This window comes from Thermobia domestica, chromosome 9 (genome assembly GCF_964235325.1).
Source record: "Thermobia domestica chromosome 9, izTheDome1.hap1.1, whole genome shotgun sequence".
NCBI lineage: Eukaryota > Metazoa > Arthropoda > Insecta > Zygentoma > Lepismatidae > Thermobia > Thermobia domestica.
The window spans coordinates 42,398,940-42,421,199 of record NC_137462.1 but is presented as its reverse complement, the minus strand read 5'-3'; the positions used below and the strand labels follow the sequence as shown (position 1 = coordinate 42,421,199).

Below are 22,260 nucleotides of genomic sequence, written 5' to 3'. Positions count from 1 at the left end.
GTTAGCTTCCTCTAGTAATGCATTTTTTGGGCAGAAACTTGGTTGTGAGAAAATTAATTTAAGACCTTTATATTGAATGTCAGTTAACGAGTTAATATTATCTTGTGGTATGGGGGATAAAAAAATCGAGCCATACATTAATTTCGTTTCTAAACACTGTTTATAAATTGTGTACAAAATTGATGGGTGGACACCCCATTTTTTGGAGTTTAGGCCAATAAATAGTTTAAAGAATTTTGAGGCCTCATTGTTAAGATGTTCTATATGAAGTTGCCATTTTAGCTTTTCATGTAAATGTAAACCTAAATATTTGATATGATGCGTTTGTTTAATAATAGTATCTTTTAATTGAAGATGAATGGGAGGATTATGTTTTTTTCGTGTAAAATTAATGAGACTGGATTTCTGCCAATTTATCGAAAGACCATTTTGATCACTCCAGTTAGTTAAAATTTTAAGTCCCTTTTGCAGGTGTTGTAGACCTGATTGGATGTCATGTGTTTTGACGAAAATAATCAGGTCATCTGCAAAGATATTGAATTGAAGGTGTGTTTCTTGACTTAGAGTATTAATTAAATCTAGAATGTATATATTAAATAGCGTGGGGCTTAATTTACTGCCCTGAGGGATCCCCCGTGACGTTTCTCTGGGTGTACTAATATAATTTCCAATTTTTATGTAAATTCTTCTGTTTATGAGGAGATTATGGACTATACGAATAAATTTTTGTGGAATGTTGAATTTATTCATGTAAAAAACTAAATTTTCAAGTATAATAGAATCATATGCAGCCGAAAAATCTATTGATAATAATATTAGATATTGACGCGTTTGGAAGGCAGACCAAATATCTATTATTAAATTTCCAAGTGCATCTAATGTTGATAAGTTTTTTCTAAATCCACAAATGGTTTTAGGAAATAGTTGATTGTGTTCAATGAACCAAGTTAATCTGTTTAAAAGTAGCTGTTCAAATACTTTTTGAACGCATGACGCTAATGCGATGGGACGATAACTATCTGCAGAGCCTATAGGCTTTTGAGGTTTTTTTATAGGGACAATGGCATAATTTTTCCAAATATTAGGTATATTAGACGTGTTCCAAATATAATTAAAAATTTCACACAGACGACTTTTTCCTTTATGAGATAAGTGTATTAAGTGTGTGTATCGTATTTTGTCTAGACCTGGTGTAGATTTTTTCTTCAAATTTCCTAATACATGATTTAATTCATCTAATGTAAAAGGATCCTCGAGTTTAGTTGGTTCCTTTCCAGTCATATATTGGATTATGACCTTCCGGGAATTGTTAGTATATGGAGGAGTTAATTTTGTATGAAATAGAGGTCCCCATTTATCTACATTCTTCAAGGTACCGAATGAAGATATGGAATCAAGAGGTTTCCTATTCCGGAAAAAACGCCAAACATGAGAAGATGAAGTACGAAAATTTAGACTATTACAAAATTCTTTCCAATATTGACGTTTTTCTGTATTTAAGATTTTTTTTGTCTCAGCGTTTATCTTTCTATAATACAGAAAATCTGTTTTTGAATTAGACCTTCTAAATGCCCGTAAAGCATTTGTACGTTTGTTAACCCATTTTTGGCAGGTTAGATTCCACCAAGCCGGGAGTGGTGATTTATATATGTACTTTTTCTTGGACTTTGTTTGTGGTTTTTGGTTGTTTATTTGTGAAACATCCGAAGCATGCAAAATTTGTGACATTAAAGGTTCTATATCTGTACTTTTTCCCTCTGGGATGACTTTATCAGTTTCATTGGTATATTGTTGCCAATTTATTTTAGTTGAAAGGGGAGGTGAGTAAATTGTACAAAATGTTCTTCTATTGTTGGTGTCTGGTAATGGTAATTTTTTGTTATTTGTGATTGTGGTAATAATGGGATAGTGATCACTTCCAAAGGTGTCATAAAATACTATCCAATCAGAATGTAAATATTTGTCTTTTTTAATGATAGTTACATCCGGTGCTGAAGGGTTTTCCTTTGTGAGTCTAGTCGGGGTTCCATCATTTAGAATTAAATAATTTGAGTTTTTTAGTGCCAAATTTAGTTCTGATCCAGCAGTATTAGTTCTAATGTTACCCCACAATTTAGATTTAGAATTTGCATCTGCTCCAATTAAGTCAAAATTAGTAGTAGAAGTAAATAAAGTTTGCCAGTTTTGTGCGTTTAATATTTTATCAGGAGGACTGTATATATTTACTATTTTATAATTTGGGAGTTCAATAGCTAAAATTTGGGTTGCATAGTGTATATGGGGGAGAGAAATAGGAATATTTTTGTATGAGAGACTTTTGTGTACCCCCACAGCTATCCCCCCATAGCCATCAGCTCTTACTTGTTCAATAATATTATAATCAGGAATGTTTATAGGATATTCTGGTTTGGACCAAGTTTCTTGTAGTAGTATAATTTGAGGTTGGAAAAGATACAGAAGAAATTTTAAAGCATACCATTTTCCCCGAAAACTTTGCATATTCCATTGAAGAACCGTGAATATATTAGAATCTGTTATATCCATATCGGTTAATCAAAAATTTGGGAAATTTGTTTCATGATCGAATTAACTATGTCATTTGGGGAATCAATACCAAGTGAAAGTTGTAGTATTTGTTGTATAGCTGCTATTTGTTTTTTTTTCATAGAAATTTGTTGAGATTTATATAAAGTATTAGATTTTGTTGATTGATTATAATCATCTGGCTGAGAATCAAATAATCGAGTGTTTTCCAATTGTAATGTTGCATGCATTTTATCTTGTTTGTTTGAGAAGGAGTTTGTTGGCTTGTTTATCCTGTTACTATTGATGTTAGTGGAATAGGAGGTATCTCTAACCAATTCCATGTTGCTTTTGAATAAGTTACTGTATGGTTTTTTAGTCGTTTGTATTTGAGGTCGTTTTGAGTTTATGTTAGGATAGGCTTCTTTTCTTTTTTTCCCTGGGGGACCATCTAGGTTATTTGTTTCTAATGTTGCGGAAGGTAAGATTGTTTCCGTGTTATTCTGGCATGAGGATGAAGGTATAAATTGTGTATTGTTGATTACAAGAGGTGTACCAACAAAAGATGAATTCATTTTAGATGACACAGCAGTACTATATGGCATTGGTCGAAACGTTGATTTTGGAAGTTGTTGAGAAGCTTCGTTATATGATATATTTTTTGATGCTATAAGGTTCATGATTTGTTTTTGTCTCAACCGTTCCGCACAATTTTGTGCATTAGCCTCATGTGGTTGTAGACAATGTAGACACCTAGGTAAGTTTGAGCAATGTTCCCTATTATGTGCTTCACCACATTTTCTACATTTAATTTGTTTATCCTTACATTGGAAGGTTAAATGTCCATACCGCCAGCATTGCGTGCATTGTCTGATTGCCGGGATGTAAGACTCGACCGGTAATTTTTGGTAATATAATGCAATATCTAGTGGTAAGGTTTGTGAACCAAAAGTAATTACTATCGTTTGGGTTGGTTTTTTGGTACCATCAGGTAATGTACGATGGATTCGTCTTACTGATATGATTTCTTTTTCCGATTCTATGTCTCTAGTCAAGTCCTGTAATGGGATGTCTTCTTGTACCCCCTTTACTACACCTACGCTAGAGACAGCATGATTTGGGATATAAGCTTGCCATTTGTTATTGGTTAATACTTCATTATCAAGAAAAGCATTGGCATCGTGTGCAGTTATGAACTGGACTTTCATGAGATATCGACCGATTTTTTGGAATTTACTAATACCCGGGATATCGGCAAGGTATAATATGCGACTAATCGCCATCGGGTGAGTGGGTCCTGTTTCTTTCACTTTTAGAAAAACAATGTATGGGGGTTTGTGAATGTCATTATATTTGTTAGCTACTGATGGTTCATTATTAATGTGTGTCGTTGACGAATGACCTTCTGACCCCTTATCTCTTACTTTGTTATACATAGTTTTATTTTTCCCTTGTGTATCAGAATTAGACTTACTTTGATTTGCTTTTGAAAGTTCTATTACTTCCATTGAGTCACTATTTGATTCATTTACATTATGATCACTAGATACAATCATGTCATCTGTCGTGATCTTGAGATTTTCGTTATTCACCGACATTTTATCCCTGTTCTTTATTTAAAATTTAACTAAAGAAAATACTAATCTTACCTTATAAAATATGGCTACTTAAGCTGAGTATATATTAAAATATAACTTATCACTAACTTAGTTGTTATATCACACGAGATTTATATAAAGACAAGATTTATATAAAGACAAAACTGATATTGTTTTGTTTTAATTAACAAGGTGTCCTGTCACCTATTTTTTTAAACTTTTTGTTGATTATTTGTTCCTTAAACTCTACACATATGGTTCACAAAAAGCACTAGCACTTCATAGTTTATCTTTTTAAATAATTTAAATCACGTATATAACTATATTTTTTAATTGTTCACTTTAGCAAAAACGCGGATTGAACATCTGCCACCATGTTTAACACCTCCTCCAACATCGCGTCTACAACATAGTTGTATCGTCCATAAAATCAACAAATCACTCTTTACACATTTCAAAACTCTATATGCCAAAACTATTCTTTCTAACATAACAAGATCGAACTACAACTGTCAAAGAAGAAGAATAAAAACAGGCATTAATTTCACTATCAATTTTGCCAACATTTCAATGGTGCAGATAAATTTCATGTCATCTGTTACTTTGGAGATTAGATTGATATCATTGATCGAATTCAACATTAACAATAATTACAAACATTTGGAATAGGTAAATATGAAGAATGAGGGCACAAACAAAAAATAACATAAAATGTTGTAATGGGCCAAACCGATCATAAAATGCTGTAATGGATCAAACCGGTCCATTACAACATTAAACACTGTCTTGAGTTTGGTATATTTGGGAACACTACAATTCATTACGGTTACGATAAAACTACATTACATTACATCATATAATATCTCGAATTTGGCATACTGGGGAACAGTAATGATTCATTAAAGTCGGAACCGAAAATAAGATTCATGAAGTACATAAAGTGAAAGTTTTCTATGAAAGGATGAGCCAAGCTATCACCAAATTCATAGATATTATTTTCTGAATTGTACATACTTCCATTATATTATGACTAAGAAATATGTTTTAAGAAAATATGAAAACCTTATTATTGAGCTATATGGAAAACTCAACTAAGTGACAATAAATCGGATTTTTTTTTTTTGGGGGGGGGGGGAATAAGTGACGAGTAATGATTACTTCGTAAATTCGTATATCGGAAAGTAATGGAATTATACGATGGAATAATATGATGGCCAAGGTACTATACAATAAAGTTTCTACATTTGAGAGTGAATATTCGCCTTCAATTTCATACAAGGAACTCTACATAAGTAAGTACCATGATTTTATTTTTGTTCAGATATTATCTCATTTTCCGCCTATTTTGTTTACATTTAACACTTTATTGTATGTGTACAACATGTGTACAAGAATTCCTTGTCGTTATACTGAGGATCGGGAACTTCTTTCTTTTCTTTTCTTTTTTTTTTCAATTTTAACAATTTCTTGGTTAGTGTACCCAACTTGTACTATTAATTACGTTTTCGTGAATTATATTCCAATTGACAATTAATTCAAGGTTTTCACTCGTTATTGATGGTAGTTGATGACTTCGGAAAACTGTATTTCCTAATATTATATTATCAGATTCTTAACAGGTGATGAAATACGATGGAACTCTGCAAATTTGTTGAGCGTTCTCGAATCCAATACATATCTCAGAGATCCGTCAGGCTTCTGAATAAACAGCATTGGGTTGTTAAAAGGGCTCTCAGCTCTCTCAATGATTTGCTGGTCCAGTAAAATATTTATTTGTTCACGCACCAAAGGTCGAAGAGCAGCAGGAACTTGGTATTGCGGTATGTGAAAAGGTACTTTAGTTTTAACTCGATGCGATATTTTTTTACTTTTCCTATTGTTTTCTTGTTCCAGACGAAAACATCCGCAAACTCATAACAAAGATCTTCTAATTTCTTCCTAACTGCAGGTTCAGCCTTGTTTCCAATTACTTACCTAAATTTATCAAACTCTTTTCTTGCATTAATTATTTCTTCGATTTCTTCATCTGTGAGACCCTGATCCTATAAATCCTTTCTTGAAACACAGGTTTCTGCCTTCCCTAAAACAGTACCTTTCTTTAAGACGACTTTTTCACAGGCAAAATGTGTAACTTGAATTACGTCATCTTTCTTTTCAAATAAAGTACGAGGGAAAATAAATCCTTTCCTTGTTTGAAGCTCTAAATCGGGTTCTAGCATCATTTCACTCCCGGACTAGGCGTTCATAAGCTTTACTGGAATTGTTACAGATGATTTAGGCCAAATATAACACTTTCGCGGAGTAATAAAAGTGGAACTAAACAGGCTTTTAAAATATTTGCGGACTCGCTTGACACGCTCGTGGGTTCATCGACACTTTCTCTTTGTGTTAAATTCTTTACTAACCCTTTTGGCTTAACAAGTTCTAATGGTGGTTGACCAAACCTCTGTATGCTAATTATTTTTCTTCCATAATCAATTCGTGCTTTTTGCGATTTTGCACTGAGAAATCGTTACCTATTAATAACTTGTTTGGGAAGTCTTTGATTATACGAAACATGTGATGGAAGTTTTTACCAGCAATAGTAAATTTTATTATTGCAATTTTGTCTATTGTAAGCAAGTTCTGTGTTATTCCTTTTATTCTGGTCTCCCTATTTATTATCCTAGCGGTTGGTGGCACAAGTTCACTAGAGATAATTGAGATCTGCGATCCAGAGTTAATAACAGATTTTACTACCATTCCATGAACGGTAATAGATAGGAAGACCATGTTGTTTTCACAAAAAAATAGAGGCTAAAATTTCTCTACATCTTTTACCTTTTTTCTTAGTAAATGTGCCTCTGCTATTTACTATAGAACTTAGTTTAAAGAAACATTGCATGAACACTGATTCATTTGATACGTATTGTTTGAACCAAACGGCTTGGCATTCAAGTTTAATTGATTATTTGTGCAAGTTTGCTTTGAATTTCCATGACAAGAACTAAACTGTTGATGATTGCAACATGATGTATAAAAATTTTGACCGTTACATGGCTGAAATTGATAAGTATTGCACCCTGAGCTATTTCCTCTAAAATATCTTCCTCTTTGTCTAAAATTCCTATTTCCAAAATTATTTCCAGTATTATTTGAATTGTGATTTCTATTTCCTTGGTTTCTAAACTGTCTACCTCTAAATTGTCTTCTATTGTTATTGTTACTATTTCCTCTACTGCTATTGTATTGGTTCTGATTCCTGGCCTGTTTGTTTCTTTGCTCTTGGTTACTATCGCTTTTCGAGCTAGTTATAGCTACCTGTAGTTGTTCTAATTTCTTTTCCAAATTGGTTATTTCGGTTAAACTAACCAGTTCCTATTTAATCTAGTTTTCTTCTTTCTTTTTCGAAATTCTTGCTATTAATTCATCTAAATCTGAATCTTCCTTACTTTCTTGCTTTCTTAATTTACTTAACATTTCTCTCACTGTTTCTTTTGGTTCACTACTTGTACGATTTTGCCTCCCAACTATCTTTACCTTATTCTTTTCTAACTTCTGTAAATCATTCAAAAATTCATCTAGATTTGCACACGATTTGGTTCCAACCTTATCAATGTAATAAGGCAACAAGCCGGATGCAATAAGTCCAATTTCCTTTTTGTCAGTCATAGTCTCATCGAGTCCTTCAGCTAACGTTCGAATATCGTAGGCAAAATTTATGACTGGTTCGTCTTCTCTTTGGATCCTATCCCTTATTCTATCTTCAATATCTACGTTAAAACCTGACCCTGTAAATTCATCAATGAGTTCTTTTCTTAATGTTGCGTATGGTGTTGTATCAATGTTTTTCCTTTTCAAATATAGTTTAACCCACTGACGACCAATTCCTTTAAACACAGACGGGATTAACGCTTTCCTTTTGATGTCATCGTAACCAGCAATATCACATGCATCGTCAAATTCCTTAAAAAATGATACTATGTCCTTATCATTCTTTAATTTAAACCCAGGTAACCTTCCATAGTCTGAAAACACTGCAACTGCTATTTTCTGTTCTTGCGATGTACTTTCTCCCTGATTCATTTTGCTTTCTACCTTAAATTTTTCACTTGGAAACCTTGAAATACTAATATTTCTACTTTGTCGCGGTGGAGTTAATAATTTACTAATGTTTTCTATTCCAACATCAATATCTTTTAATGTTTTCTTTATTTCTAGTTAAAATACCTTCTCTCATTACCAAGGAAAGAAATACAGCAATTATAAAATACAAATACTACCTTACAATTAATATGCCATCACATTCTTCTAATATGGAATTCAAAACGCGATATGTAATTAAATATTAAACGCGAATCGAGTTCTATTTTATTTAATTTATATCTATGCTCAGTACAGAACACATGCAATTCTCCACAAGTAAATTATTTAATGATTTTTGCGATCGATACAAAGGCGTAAGCCTTACAGGATATTCCCCTATGTGCAGCGTACATGATTAAGGGTTAAAACCACATCTCCATCATGTTAGCCTGGCTTACTCTAATTTTATCTGCGTATGGGGATAGTAGCTAATGAGTAATAACTAGACTAAACTAGAGAAATATTTTAGATTTCTCTCTTAACTACGCTCCAAAATTTGAGCTAAAATTGTTTAATATGTAAGCTGAACTCAGTTGATGTGAGAAATAGTAAAGCTTTTGTGTTCATGTTATTCTGATTTATTTGAAACAAGTTTATAAAAAGGGTAAGTGAGGTTCTGAGTAACTTAGATTGGTTATGTTTAGTTATCTGGAGTCTGTAAGGCCTAATAATGATAAAGGAATTAGGCCAAAAAAATGTCATATCTGATGTGTCGCTGATTCCTTGCTCTCAAGAAGATCCAAATCCAAATCTCTGTCTTCGGTCAATATAAGAATATCCTCAGGGAATTATATGGTTTGGTGATTAGAGCACATAATAATAGGAGTCCTTCTTAAATCCTTTAAAAACTATTCCAGCTCGAATTATATCATAACGTTAATTCACAAGTCACATGTCGCGGATGCGTAATACTTCTAAGTCGTGACGCGTTCAATAGTCTATCTATACTCTGAAGGTACTCCGAAATTCTTTCTACGGCGGTTCGAGTAACGTCTATATCCGCGTCTCTCCTTCTACTTCTACACTCTCCTTAAATTTCCAAGGAATCATTTTATATAACCGAAAAACGTGAGAATGTAGATTTCAAAGAAGTCTCCAGACAACAACGGCATCAGTAGGCACGTGGAACCTCAGCCGAGGAAGAACATTCTGCTGACAAAAACACTTAAAATTATCAGGATACAAAATTCCAGATATTTTAAATTCTACCAATCTAAGAAATTACTGGAAAGAATGAATACAATGATTTTACAATATTAAAACATTTGCTGTGATACATTTTTGAGAATAAATGCTGATTTAGTAACAGTTATTTAACAGTCTTATCATGTAAGTTATTTTGATGTAATATACTAGCTTTCAGTAGCTTGTTTCATAACGATAACCAGGGATCATAATTAATGTGAATTAACTCTATGACATAATTTCTTTTTGAACCTTTTGCAAGATAATAAAATTTAACAAACATAAGAGATGACGTAAATAAAAATTAAGTTGGATTATTTTAAAAATATAATATATCGTAGCATTACTTAGTTTTGAAGTCAAGTACCTTAACAATACTTATAAAGAATTGGCATATACAAAGAATAGTTGATTATTCTAGTTGTCAGAACATCTAAGTCAACTATTCTAAATGATCACTAATACCAATTGACCAAGTACAATAGATGTAAACTGAGATAGTACAATCCATGTGATCTGACTGGTTAAACACTAACCTCAATTACTCGTGTCTATAAAGTTAGTGTACGTTCCTTTGGCATGGGACACCAAGGTTCCATTTCCACGTTAAACGATACGTCATATAGTGTAGCTGCTAAAAAGGAAGAGTACGTATCATAATGGTAGGCCAGAAACTTGCATTTGATCCTTGGCCCAGTCCTACACTGTTATTTTTTGAATTTCATACTCTCTACCTGTATGAATGCTTGTGCCACTAAGACACTAGGAAGTATCAGGGTAAGGAATTTTAACTTTCTGTATTAAATTTGTTCATACTTTTTAGAACAATTTTCGTGCGACGTATTAAAAATGAAGCTTACATAGTACTGAGGAATAGTTAAGATAGTTTCATATCTCACCTCACTGACTGCACTCTTGAGGCACATTCCAGACGCTTTTCATTCCATAATGGCTCATCCCAATCGAGATCATAAAACACCACAATAACAGCAGGAATCTGATTTAGATGTTTGTTCATCCAATTTTTCTTTAGAATTCCTTTTGGAATGTACCAATCGTATGAATTTCTCTGTAAACGAAATATACGACTTCAAAACTTTGTCAATTTCAACATTACTCCATTATGAAGCAATATGTTACATATATGGTTCTAGAGATATAGAAAATATTTTGTCTTTTGTCTATTTGTGAAAAAACTTAATTAATCAATCTAAGGGTGTTCTTGAGTAATTTCCAAGATCGCGACTAACAAATCAAGACAGAAGTATTTTTCATATTGTATAAAAAAGATTAAAACGGCAAAAATGGCTTCCTTCATGAAAATATAAACACATACATTATCCTTAAGTAAGAGTGGAAGTCAAGTGAACAATGGTTAAAGACTATCACATAATAAGCAATGATTTAATGGAATACAGGACCTACGGTTAACATGCCAATGCCTTAACCATCACAATATCCAGTCCTTTTCGTGGTTGATTACTGGTCCAGTCGCATACTTGTACTCTAAATTGTTATTATTATTTCATACCTACAGAGATACAGGAATTATTTATCACAGCAGATTGTTGTATGATCTAAGCTGATGAAAACGACCTCGACAATAAAAATATAAGTATTGTGGGAAAGGACTTTCACCTCCCTATTCAACGTCTATATAGAAGAGACTATGAAAGAATTCTTTGATAAAAACGAAAAAGGCGAAGTAAATGGCCAGATTTTCAGCACACTAAGGTTCGCTGATGATATAGTACTTGCGGACAGCGGATAGCGAAAAGGACTTGCAGGAAGCCCTTTCACACTTGAACGACCAACTGGAAAAAACATGCAAAATGCAGATAAATAAGAAGAAAGCCAAAGAGATAAAGTGCACAAGAGGAGGGCAGGAAGGGGCAAACGTATGGCTAAAGGGAGAAAAATTGGAGACGTTAAGACGTTCCCCTATTTACGAAGTCTAATATCCTCGGATTGAAGACGTGAAAAAGACGTAAGTTCCAGAATATCGCAGGCTAAACAAGCATTCAATAGGTAAATAGGACTGATAACATCAAGAAATGTGTCGCTGGACGTTCGAAAACGATTTATTAAGACCCTGGTGTGGAGCGTTGCGTTTTACGGATTAGTGACGTAGACAATGAGAAAAGTTGAAATATTCAAGCTGGAAGTATTTGAAATGTGGTGTTGGCGCAGAATGCTGCGCATATCATGGACCGAAAGAAGAAGGAATGAAGACGTACTAAAGGAAATTAATGAAGGACGCCAGATAATGAAGATAATAGGAAAGAGAAGAATCAGAATGTTTGGGTATCTTATTCGGCACTCCGATTGGATCACCGTGTCGATAGAGGGAAAGGAAAAAGGAAAACCAGGAAGGGGAAGACTAAGGATAGAATATTAAGATGCAGTTACGAAGAAAATACTTTATAAAACAGCTCTCCAAAGGGAGAGAAGAGTTTTAAATTTCCACGTTCTTACCAACCTATGGCTGAGGTAAACAAGAAGTGGGAAAACATTTGGTAGTGTAATGGTTACCGCATCGGCAAAGGTAAACTAGGGATACGCGTTCAGTCCTAGGTCTAAAGGTGCATTTTACTCTTTCAGCTACTCTTCAACCTTGAATTTTTTGATCACAACAAATTATGTTTAAGACAAACCTTTGGTTTTACTGGAGGAAATTCATGTGCTGGTCCTAAGAGTTTAAAACTAACAGCTGCTCGATCGGGTCTTCGGTTATTACTGAAGGCATCCCAGATGGCTTTATGTATGGCGTTATTCAGAGTATCCAAGCCCGTCAAACCAATGAGGGCTAATGGTTTGGATGTTAGCTCAATAGGTAAATCAAACATATCTGGAGGTATAGCCATTGGTGTGGAATGAAAATACCCTCACTGCAGTTCCTACGAAGAAAATATCAAATCATTAGACCTGGAAATAAAGACAATTTCATACGTTTCAATAAAGCAAATTTAAAAACAGTGTAACATTTCATAGTCAAATATTTAATATTTGCTATAAATTGTTGCATTGAGCGTGCTATGCACGGTACCAAACACACTACATGCTTCCCACTGAAGAAAGAAGAACGACTATGACTTCATGCAACTCATTCACTCAACAGATAACATTGATATACGTAAAGTTCATGTCTGGTGCTTTGTCAGCGGTCAGTAATTGAAAAGCCATATGCACACGTAATGAAAAGAGTACAATAGACTCCCGAGTATCCGGCCTAGTTTTCTTTTATCGTAATTAAATGAGGAAGGCAAGGTGTTGCATTGGCAACACTACCAAGGTATTGGAAGCGGGCATGTGCTACGATCCTCCTGTGTCGTGTGAAAACACAAGTTGTGACACGAAAAGAGCAGCTTTCCGCTCCTTGTTCACTGTTTCGTCAAGTGTGTAACGAACCTCAATATAGTACGCTTACCGCTGTTCCTGATTATAACTGTACAGTGTTGTATTCGTAAATTGTTCTTCAAGTATGCTTAATGTTCATAAAGAAATGAGTCCATAGAACTCCTACTTTTTTGTTATCCGGCCTGCCCTTTTGCCACATTAGTCCGCATACTTGGGAGTCTACTGTACTGTTATTCTGCACGAAAAGAATAGCACATACATGAAAAAAAAAAAAAAAAAAAAAAAAAGTCTTTGTTCATGCACAGTAAAAGGTTACCACTGATTTTGCATTCGCATGTGAACGTTTAACATGTTCCACTTCCGAAAAAAAGAACTTTAATTATTCTTAGCTTACAGTTTTTCACGCGCTGCGAGCAAATGAGAAATGCCAGAACATTACGGACGAAAGAACATATGTTTATAGCAGCCCATAATTTTTTTTCCATTCTACATGCATTACGACTTTCAAGAGATACAATATAACCAGTAATTTATGTGGGGTTGATATTAAAGCAAAAGCTTCGATGATTGTTGCGTAAAACAATACTATATTTTATTAATAATTTATGACATACATGTATACGTCTTTAAGTAAGCACAATTCTTAAAAACATCTGAGAGACGGATAGCCTACTAATGTAAGATATCTCACTTTCCACATACACCACATTTTCTTTATTAGGTAACGGAAACAACGTTCGGTGCGAGTAAATATATATTCTGCAAGTAATTTGTAAATTTTGTACTCTCAAAATTATCATTAAGCTCTTCAAATTACAAAGTTCTGGGTAAAGTGTGGGATATGTGTACCATAGTGAACTTGTATTATGTAGAAGTCTACACTCAGAAGCAACAATTCTGTTTCAATATGGTGAGTGTAAGGAAGCAGAACAGAGGATTAGGGACCTATTCGACGTCACTGTAACTCAAAATTGTAACGGCCCAGATTTGACCCGTTCAAGTCCTAATTTATGGTTCCTGTTAATGATATTTTATATATCGTCGATCCAGTGCCAAAACCGCGAATTTGCTAAATTTGACTTTAAGTTATAAGCATTTTAATATTCAGCTTGCAGCGAAAAGTCAGTATATAGACTTAGGTATATGTTTTTGGAATTGACAATAACTTCTAATATACTCATATTTCACAAATGGGTCTTTGGTATTGGAATCTGTGTGCCCCAAATGACATGAAACTGCACTTAGGTGAAAATTGCAAAATTTGCACATTCGCAGTTTTGGCATTGGACCGACAATATCTGATGCTGTGTTATGTATGTTGATAGATTAAATATTTTATTGTTGATCTACTTCTTTATCTGTTAATTTCCCGTTTTATCTTTGTAATGTACTGTGTCTATATTGCTTATCTATTGTTATTTTCATACATGTCTCATTTACTTCACTCTTTTTTTTCTTCCTTTTAATATTGTTTAAATATGGAAAATCAAGATGAAAGACCTGAATTCTACCACTTGTAAATATCCTTTTTAAACTTTTTGAAGTCCCTATGACACGAATTTCTTATTTTCCAAGTATTGTAAAATTAAGATTAGGTCTTTGCACCTTTTAAAACATATAATATCAACAACATCGAAATTTGTTGGTTGTTTTTCATATATTAATTAAATTCTTATGAATTAACATATGTAAAGTATTTTATACCACAAGATATTTACAACGCTTGAAACAGAATATATCATTTGAAGATTGTAGAAACAGAAGTAAAATGAAAACTTAAACCATCTGGTAATTTGCTCCAATTCGTCCACAACCAAATGCTATAAGACTTAAATATTTCTATACAAAATTGTAAGCAATTTTGTTTGATTACTTGGAAGTAACTTCAATATAGGAAACTAAGAAGAATGCTCCCCCACGCAGTTGACACAAAGTGGCTTTGTCGCTGTACAGGGATCCACACTATGACTACCCTGGTTAGAATTCGCACAAAGAGCAGCACTCGCATTACACGAGGCACTTGAATCTTGACAATTACGTGTGGCCGAAATCTTGACATCTGGAACAACGCACGGGACTGGGAATATAGGGACCAACCTTGAAAATTTAATAACGAGCGAAAGTGCAGTTAAACTGAACGTAAGAATCGGTGACTGAGTAGCAACAAATTCACCTTACTTCTTACTTTTGACGCGAGCTATCTCCACATGCTCGTCAGCCAGATCTGATTTAATCTACTCTTCAGTGGCGTTTAGGAGGTCCCAACATGATATTACACCGCGAGAGACCTTCAGTAGACGATGGGGTTTTACAAAAGTTTGCTCAAGTGGGTCCAGCCCAAAAAACCAACTGGGTTGTTTCAGGTTGGACCCACCTTAAAGCCCACCTGGGTTTTTGAGTTTTTTGTTAATATACTATTGGTACAAGTAAGGTGGTCATATTGAAAGTGAATTTTATCAGATTTTGGACTTTCCTTGGGCGAATTAGATGCTTTCACGTTAAAGTATACAACAATATTCAACATAAGACCTTTATAAGGTTCTGAATGCACTGAACGAAAAAAAAAAAAAAAAAAAAAAAAAAAAACCCTTACCTTAGCTTACGATAATTATAGAACAAATTAATGCATGGATTTATGTTTATAGCCTATCTGAAGTAAAATATGCAATTTTATATTTTAGAAAATACCTTCCGTGAATAGTGTGCTCGGCGACTCGGCGATGCCGAGGGACGTTATACCTCATACGTTTGAGGGGGTTTAAGGCCATAGGAGCCGGTACTACCAATCAGAGTTGGCAAAAACCATGGTTTTTATTGAAAAAAGCAAAAAAAAAAACATTTTTGTTTTGTTTTGGTTTTACTCTCTGTATTTATATCACATAAGGACAGAAATAAGTTTGTTTCGCCTTGGTGTTATTATGCAACAACCGGGTTATGCTAAAAGGGGTCGCATAAGCTTAAAGCGGAATTAAAACCGTTTCTCGACTTACATCCGAAAGAAATTGTCCTCCATTTGAACTCGAAACCGGGACTAATTGGCCACAAATGTGATACGTCTGCCGACTCACGAAGGACTCCTGATAAAAATACACTGTACTGATCTTTACATACTTGTTAATATAATTGCCTAATTGTCAAGAAAGTCATTTCGGAAGCACAAAAAGATAAACAATTGCATAAGTGAAACCATTATACAGAATCACATACGGACAATTTCAAAACATTGCAGAGTACAGAAGAACTAATTCAGTCCAAGTTAGTTCATTACGACTTTTATTAGTCCAAGTTAAAGAAATAAAATGACCTAATCTGCATATCAGTAAGAAAAGTGAATGAAGATACGAATTCTTTTGAGTCCACTTTGGTTCTGACTCATTTATACATAAATAGATACCAAAGATATTTCTGATAACAATAAATGCCTGTCATCGAGTTTGTATGAGCACCTCCCCCCCCCCCCCAAAAAAAAAAGCACGGCATTTCAATGCATTTTGTCAATAGTAAATCAAACATTATTCAAGCAAAACAATATTTAGAATTTTTCTTTGATTGTAGTTGCATAACAATAATAAACTATAAAAAATCACATTCATCAAAGGAACATTCATAAACTTATAAAACAAACAAAAGTTGCTTTTGTAGTATAATCTCTTTGAGTAATGAATGGGGAAACGTGATAACACACAAATGTGTGTTCATCAAGATTTTACGAACACTTACAGTTTTACGAACATTTTTCGTTTTCTGGTTTAAACCAGCCAACCCTGCTACCAATAATGTAATGCATTCGTAAAACTATTAATATTACTTTTGAATACCTTTGATGGTAACACACGTACTCTTCAGTAAAATCGGTTTTCCAATAACAGTTTAATTAAGTTATTCGGTACTGCTCTTCGTATAAACATTCTGTAGAATCAACACCAGCAATAACCTAAAAATTCCTGTCAGATTTAAGAAGTTTAATGTTTAGAGTTCCGAAAACTACCTAACGCTTACTATTTCAAGTGCTGAATTCAAACTTCCGTACTAGTGAAAGTTTCAATGTACAGTAAAAAAGCTGCATTTTCGAAGAAAGAAAAAAAAAATCGCAAAAGAAGTGCTCGGGAAATTCCCGCAACTGAACGCACAAAGAATCGGAACTGAATACTTTAATAATAAAACTATTCATTGTACGCTGAAAGATATGTAATTTCATTTAAGACATTTTGAAACATTTATTTTATAAAATATGAATTATACATTAGTTAATTGCTTTAAATTATTTTTCTGGAAAGAACCGTCTTGCAACAAGTGCTCGGAAAATTTCCGTAATTGAACGCACAAAGTATCAGGAGTGAAGTTCAACAATAAAACCATTTATTTTACACTGGAAAATTCTTATGTCGTATAAAACATTTTGAAATTTTTATTTTATAAAACATGAATTATATTTTTGTTTTAAATTATTATATTTGGTGTTCATATTTGGCCAATGACACTGTGGCTCTTGGAATGATGCGATCTATATTTGTTCGTTCGTCTGCCTGTACCATACATACTACAGAGTACCACTTTTGGTCCTTTGAGTTTAATTTTTCAGGGTACAAGCACGAGACAATAAATTTCCTGTATAGATTTTGGCGGCATACCAACGTAAAATTTCAAAATAGCTGCGATTTTTTCAAAATAGCAGGTATCCACGCTACAAAGCACAATTTTTGGTCTTTTAAGTTGAAATTTTCACAGTAGAAGCACGAACACTCTAAATTAGATATATATATATTTTCGCGGCGATCCAACGTAAAATTTCAAAAATGCGGCCTTTTTTAAAAACAGCAGTGAATAGAAAACTTTTGCAAGTCGTGACAATGATAATTTTTAAAAAAATATAAATCCCATTTTAACACTTTTACCCCAAAGACATTGAAATATTTCGAAAAAAAAAAAAAAACAATTAAACCCGAAAATACCCGATAAAACCCATATGGGCCCAGGTGGGTTGGGCTTTTTCAAAAAACCCGGGTCTCACTGACACGTTTACTGGTCCAATGTTAGTCAATTTGAGTAGCTTCGTTGTTTAATTCTCGTCGACCTTTTCCACCAATAAAGTGTCACTCCATAATTTCTTCATATCTTTAACCTGTCCAGCGTTATAAGTAATAATATTATTATTAATAAAAGAGGACAAGCCCTTAATAGCAGTCGGACAATTTGCTTCAGCATTGATACTATCAGCATCTTTAACTTTAATTACAAGATATCGGACTACAGGCATCATGACACTTGTCTTTTCCACACTATATATACCTTGAGAGTTTGTCTCGCACTTATTTTGTTTGAGTTTTTTTGCGAAAGGGTGAGCCAGGACCCGATTTTAAAGTTATAGTACCCATTAAAAAAAATATATTAAATATACATTTATAAAGAGAAAATGTATGTGAACGCCACAACTTCACATCGGGATACTTACGCCACTCCCCTGGCTTTCCCATAAGCCCGCCGTAGGATCAGCGCGGGGCCGACACGGTCAAGAGGAATGGGGTACAAGATAAACATTATCAAGAAACGCATGGCCCCGGAGAAAAAAAAAAATTGGAACTGAAAGAAGCAACAGGTCCAATAAAAAGATAGACTCCACCAACTCACAAGAGAACAAAATGTGCGCATTTTATATCTTTTGTGCTTTCATTATTTGTTTTACTTTAAAAAAAAAATAGCTCTTTATTATTTTTTATATTTTCAAAACTTAATCCGAACACTGGACGCACACAACAACCGGTCTGGAATGGTGCACGTCCACTCCAGATGAAGGAAGACGTCAATGCACCATCCATTTTCAACACTCCCACCAACCACTTACGGCACCACTCTATCCAGTTCTGCTAGGTCCGCATGCGCTTCACTCCTCCGTCAAATGGCTCCGGATTCATGTACCTTCCAAATCATAAATCCAATTATCATAAACAGGGCATAGCAAGGTTGGCATCCAGAGAAAGCAGCCCATATCCGAGGCTTATCTCTGTATTTCGCTGGATCGCAAGTTTTTAACCCTTTTAAGTCTTTTCGGTCGTTTTCGACCGATATTGTAGTGTCTTAAAGATTCGATTAAAAGAGAACTAAGAATGCAATTTAGTTCCGTTTTTTTTTCTTCTTCTTCCAAGAGAGGAGGCATTCAAGAAAGCCTTGGAAGGGTCTATACGCTTCCGAGCGTCAGAACATAAGGGGGTATGACTTCATCAATTTACAAATTACCTTTTTTACTGAGGTCTAAATTCAACATTTTTTGGTGAGCTTTTCTTTAATCCTAGAATCCTAACATTTTCCACAAGCAATCAGTAGACCCATTAGTTTTTATAAGAATTTTTCGGATCTCTTCGTCAACATAGAAAAGGGGCTCAAAGGGACAAAAATGTAAAAAAGGGATATTTTTGGACAAAAAATCCCACTTTCGCGATTCTTGCTCCGCTCGGCTACATGATAGGGACATTTTAGTGATACTTTCTAAAAACCAACTCGATTCTGAAGAGAACGACGTATGAATCATAATCCTACGATAATTAGGGACGTGTCAGGAAATTTCTGAAATTTGTATAGTATACTTGGGAAATTTCGGAAATATTCGGAGAAGAGGAAAATATTTTTCCCGCCCTTAGTATTGAGTTGAGTTGATTTTAATTTAGCGTCCCTTTCAGCAGCGAGGCTATATGAGACGTGGACCTACTGATTAACGTGGAATCCGAACCACATGAGCTCCCGCCGGGAATCGAACCCGCCCTTAGTATTGAAGATGGGAGATTGGTATTTGGCACAAGTAATTAGTACCATAAGTAATATTTTTTAAAGTGATTTCCAGATCTCTATGTTAACCCAGGGCCGCGCCAGAGGGCCCCAAAATGGGAAGAAGGGATTTTTCAGCAAAATTCCCTATTTTACTAAATTTTCCCATGTTAGGGACGTCCGAGGGACATGAGGGTAATATAATCTGGAATTCTGCTCTACTCTGAAGAGAATGGTGTATGAATCGTGATCCTACGATAATTAGGGACGTGTCAAGAAATTTTTGAAATTTATATAGGGTATTCTGGAACATTCTGGGAATATTCGCAGAAGAGGAAAATATTTTTCCCGTCCTTAATAGTGTTGAAGATTGGAGATTGGTATTTGGCACAAGCAATTAGTACACTACGTAGTATTTTTGAAAGTGATTTCTGGATCTCTATGTTTACCCAGGGCCGCGCCAGAGGGCCCCAAACCGGGAAAAAAGGGATTCAGAACAAAACAACGTATGAACCATAATTTTACGATCATTAGGACGTGTCAGAATTTTTTTTACATTTGTAGGGTGTATTTTAGGCAATTTTTGGGCGTTTTTTTGATGCTCTCTCAACATGGGTAAAAAAATTTCCCGCCCTTACTATTAAAGACAGGAAATTCGAATTTGTCACAAGTAATTAGTACACTACGTAGTATTTTTCCAAATTGTTGGAGATTTGTGCGCAGACTTGGTAGAGCCTCAGGGGGTCTCACACTTTTAAGAAGTTTTTTGGGAGCAAAAAATCCCGTTTTTCCCTCAAATAATTCCCTTCTGGTACATCATAGGGACATGTAAGTGGTACCGTTTGAAAGGCTGTTCCTTTCTGAGAAAAACGAGGTATGAACCATGATCCTACGGTAAATAGGGATGACACTGTCGCTGCTTATCTGAGACTCATGAAAAATGCCGAAAAAGGCAAGAATTTAAAAGGGTTAAATGCTGGGTAATCGGCCCGCGGCACAACCTCTAACCTGGAGGACCTCTGGCTGACTGCAGTTCCAAAGAACTGGGCGATGGAGGCACCGGAAATAATAAGAAATCGTTATGGTCAGCTGTATTCAAAGATTAGTGTAGGCAGTGGATAAAAATATTTTTAGACAAGAAAGGGTGTAAACAATGCACAATATGATAACTCGAAAAAGAAATTGCGAAATTTTGAAATTCCAATTTTGCACTAGATATTTAAGAAGGAATTAGGGATACGTTGCAGAAAGAAAATGAACCTATAATAAATTTTATACTTATGACATTCCACTTTGAATAGATAAATTTCACAAAGACATGACTGAACAAAGAAAATAGAGTTAATAGCGACAGAGTTGCTACTTTACTATATAGACAAAGAAGGAACCAAAACATATGTATTTATTGATGCAAGTATAGAAGATTTGCTAAAGATAGAGAAAAATAAGCGTAAAATAGAAAAGAAGCAGAAGCGTGAAATAGGAAAAGAAAAAAAAACGAATCAATCTGTGCAGAAATTGATAATGGGATTTAAAAAAAAAAAAAAAAAAAAAAACAGAGTTAGATCCCAGACAAATATATATTGGTGGTGCTAAAATTGAAGAAAAAATCTCAGAATAATCAAAAAGAGTGAGCAGAATTGAGAAAACATTATAGAACTAAACTTAACAATGAAATCAGAAAAAAAAATAGTTCGTCTCAAAATAATTTTAGAGGTGGAAATCAAAAGAATTTTAGAGGTCAAAGTAGACAAAATGGTCAGAATTCCAATAATGGCACAAATTCGAATAAAAGAGAGAATTTTGATCAGAACAAGAGGTCGTAGTAGGAGACGTTATCAAAAGAGTCAGGCCTATAAAAATAATAGGCAGAACTGCAATCAATGGATTTTTAAAATTTGAGTTTAGTGTTACGTTCAGCAGTGGACATGGACCTACAGATTAACGTGGGATCCGAACCACATGAGCGACGGGAATAGCACCCGGATCTCCCATGTTAAAGGCGCATACACTAACCGCTTAGCCACGAGGGAGCTCTTGGATAACAGCATTATCCTGGGACTACTAATAGATACAAGCGCAGAGATGTAACAGAATTTCAATTACAATGATGTGCCATTTGTACTGTATGGTCAAGGTTACTGTCCACATGTCAAAATAATTCTGCGAAGGGGGCTCAGAAAAAAATAAACTACAACTACTGAAAATGATAAAGGCGCATTTACAGATTATAAAGGCATTAAAAAAAAAAAAAAAAAAAAAAAAATACGACCAATTCAATTTCAAATCGTCCAGGCAAAAAATAAAAGTTCTACCATGTTGGCAACACTGCCAACCGAATTGTAACGCACGTAAAAATTATCATATTGATACAAATCAACTTTCTCAACTTCATCATAACTTTAACACAGTTTCTGATTTAACGCGAAATTTCTATTTTATTTTCCATTGCCGCGAGCCGATTTTGGGTCCCCAGTTGGAAACCCTGTAACTCGAAAACGAAGCGGAATTCGACTCATGTTTATAGGGATTTTTCTACTGGATTTGATGTCAGGATTCATCTCTCAAAATTATCACACTCCCTTTGTACAAAAATTGAAATTTCAATAATTAATTGCGAATGTTAGGGGCTGCAGCCGTATGAACGGCTAACGGATATTAAATACTTAGGTACTTCTCCAATAGTTGTAAAAAAATTCAGATTTTTAAAAGG

General features: G+C 34.4%; 1 protein-coding gene across 5 annotated transcripts in view; it reads right to left on the bottom strand.

Annotated features, from left to right (window-relative positions):
- Positions 1 to 22,260, bottom strand: part of gry (trafficking protein particle complex subunit 11 gry) — a 98,986-nt gene that overhangs the window by 75,219 nt on the left and 1,507 nt on the right. For 4 of the 5 annotated variants that reach the window (XM_081770988.1, XM_081770987.1, XM_081770985.1 and 1 more), the window contains exons 2-3: positions 12,086 to 12,328; positions 10,331 to 10,500 (exon numbers count right to left, since the gene is read on the bottom strand). In XM_081770988.1, coding sequence (XP_081627114.1) covers positions 10,331 to 10,500; positions 12,086 to 12,295 — 380 coding nt within the window. In that variant the 5' untranslated portion in view covers positions 12,296 to 12,328. Of the gene's footprint in view, positions 1 to 10,330; positions 10,501 to 12,085; positions 12,357 to 22,260 lie in introns of all 5 variants that reach the window. The other variant, XM_081770986.1, reaches the window with a different exon arrangement.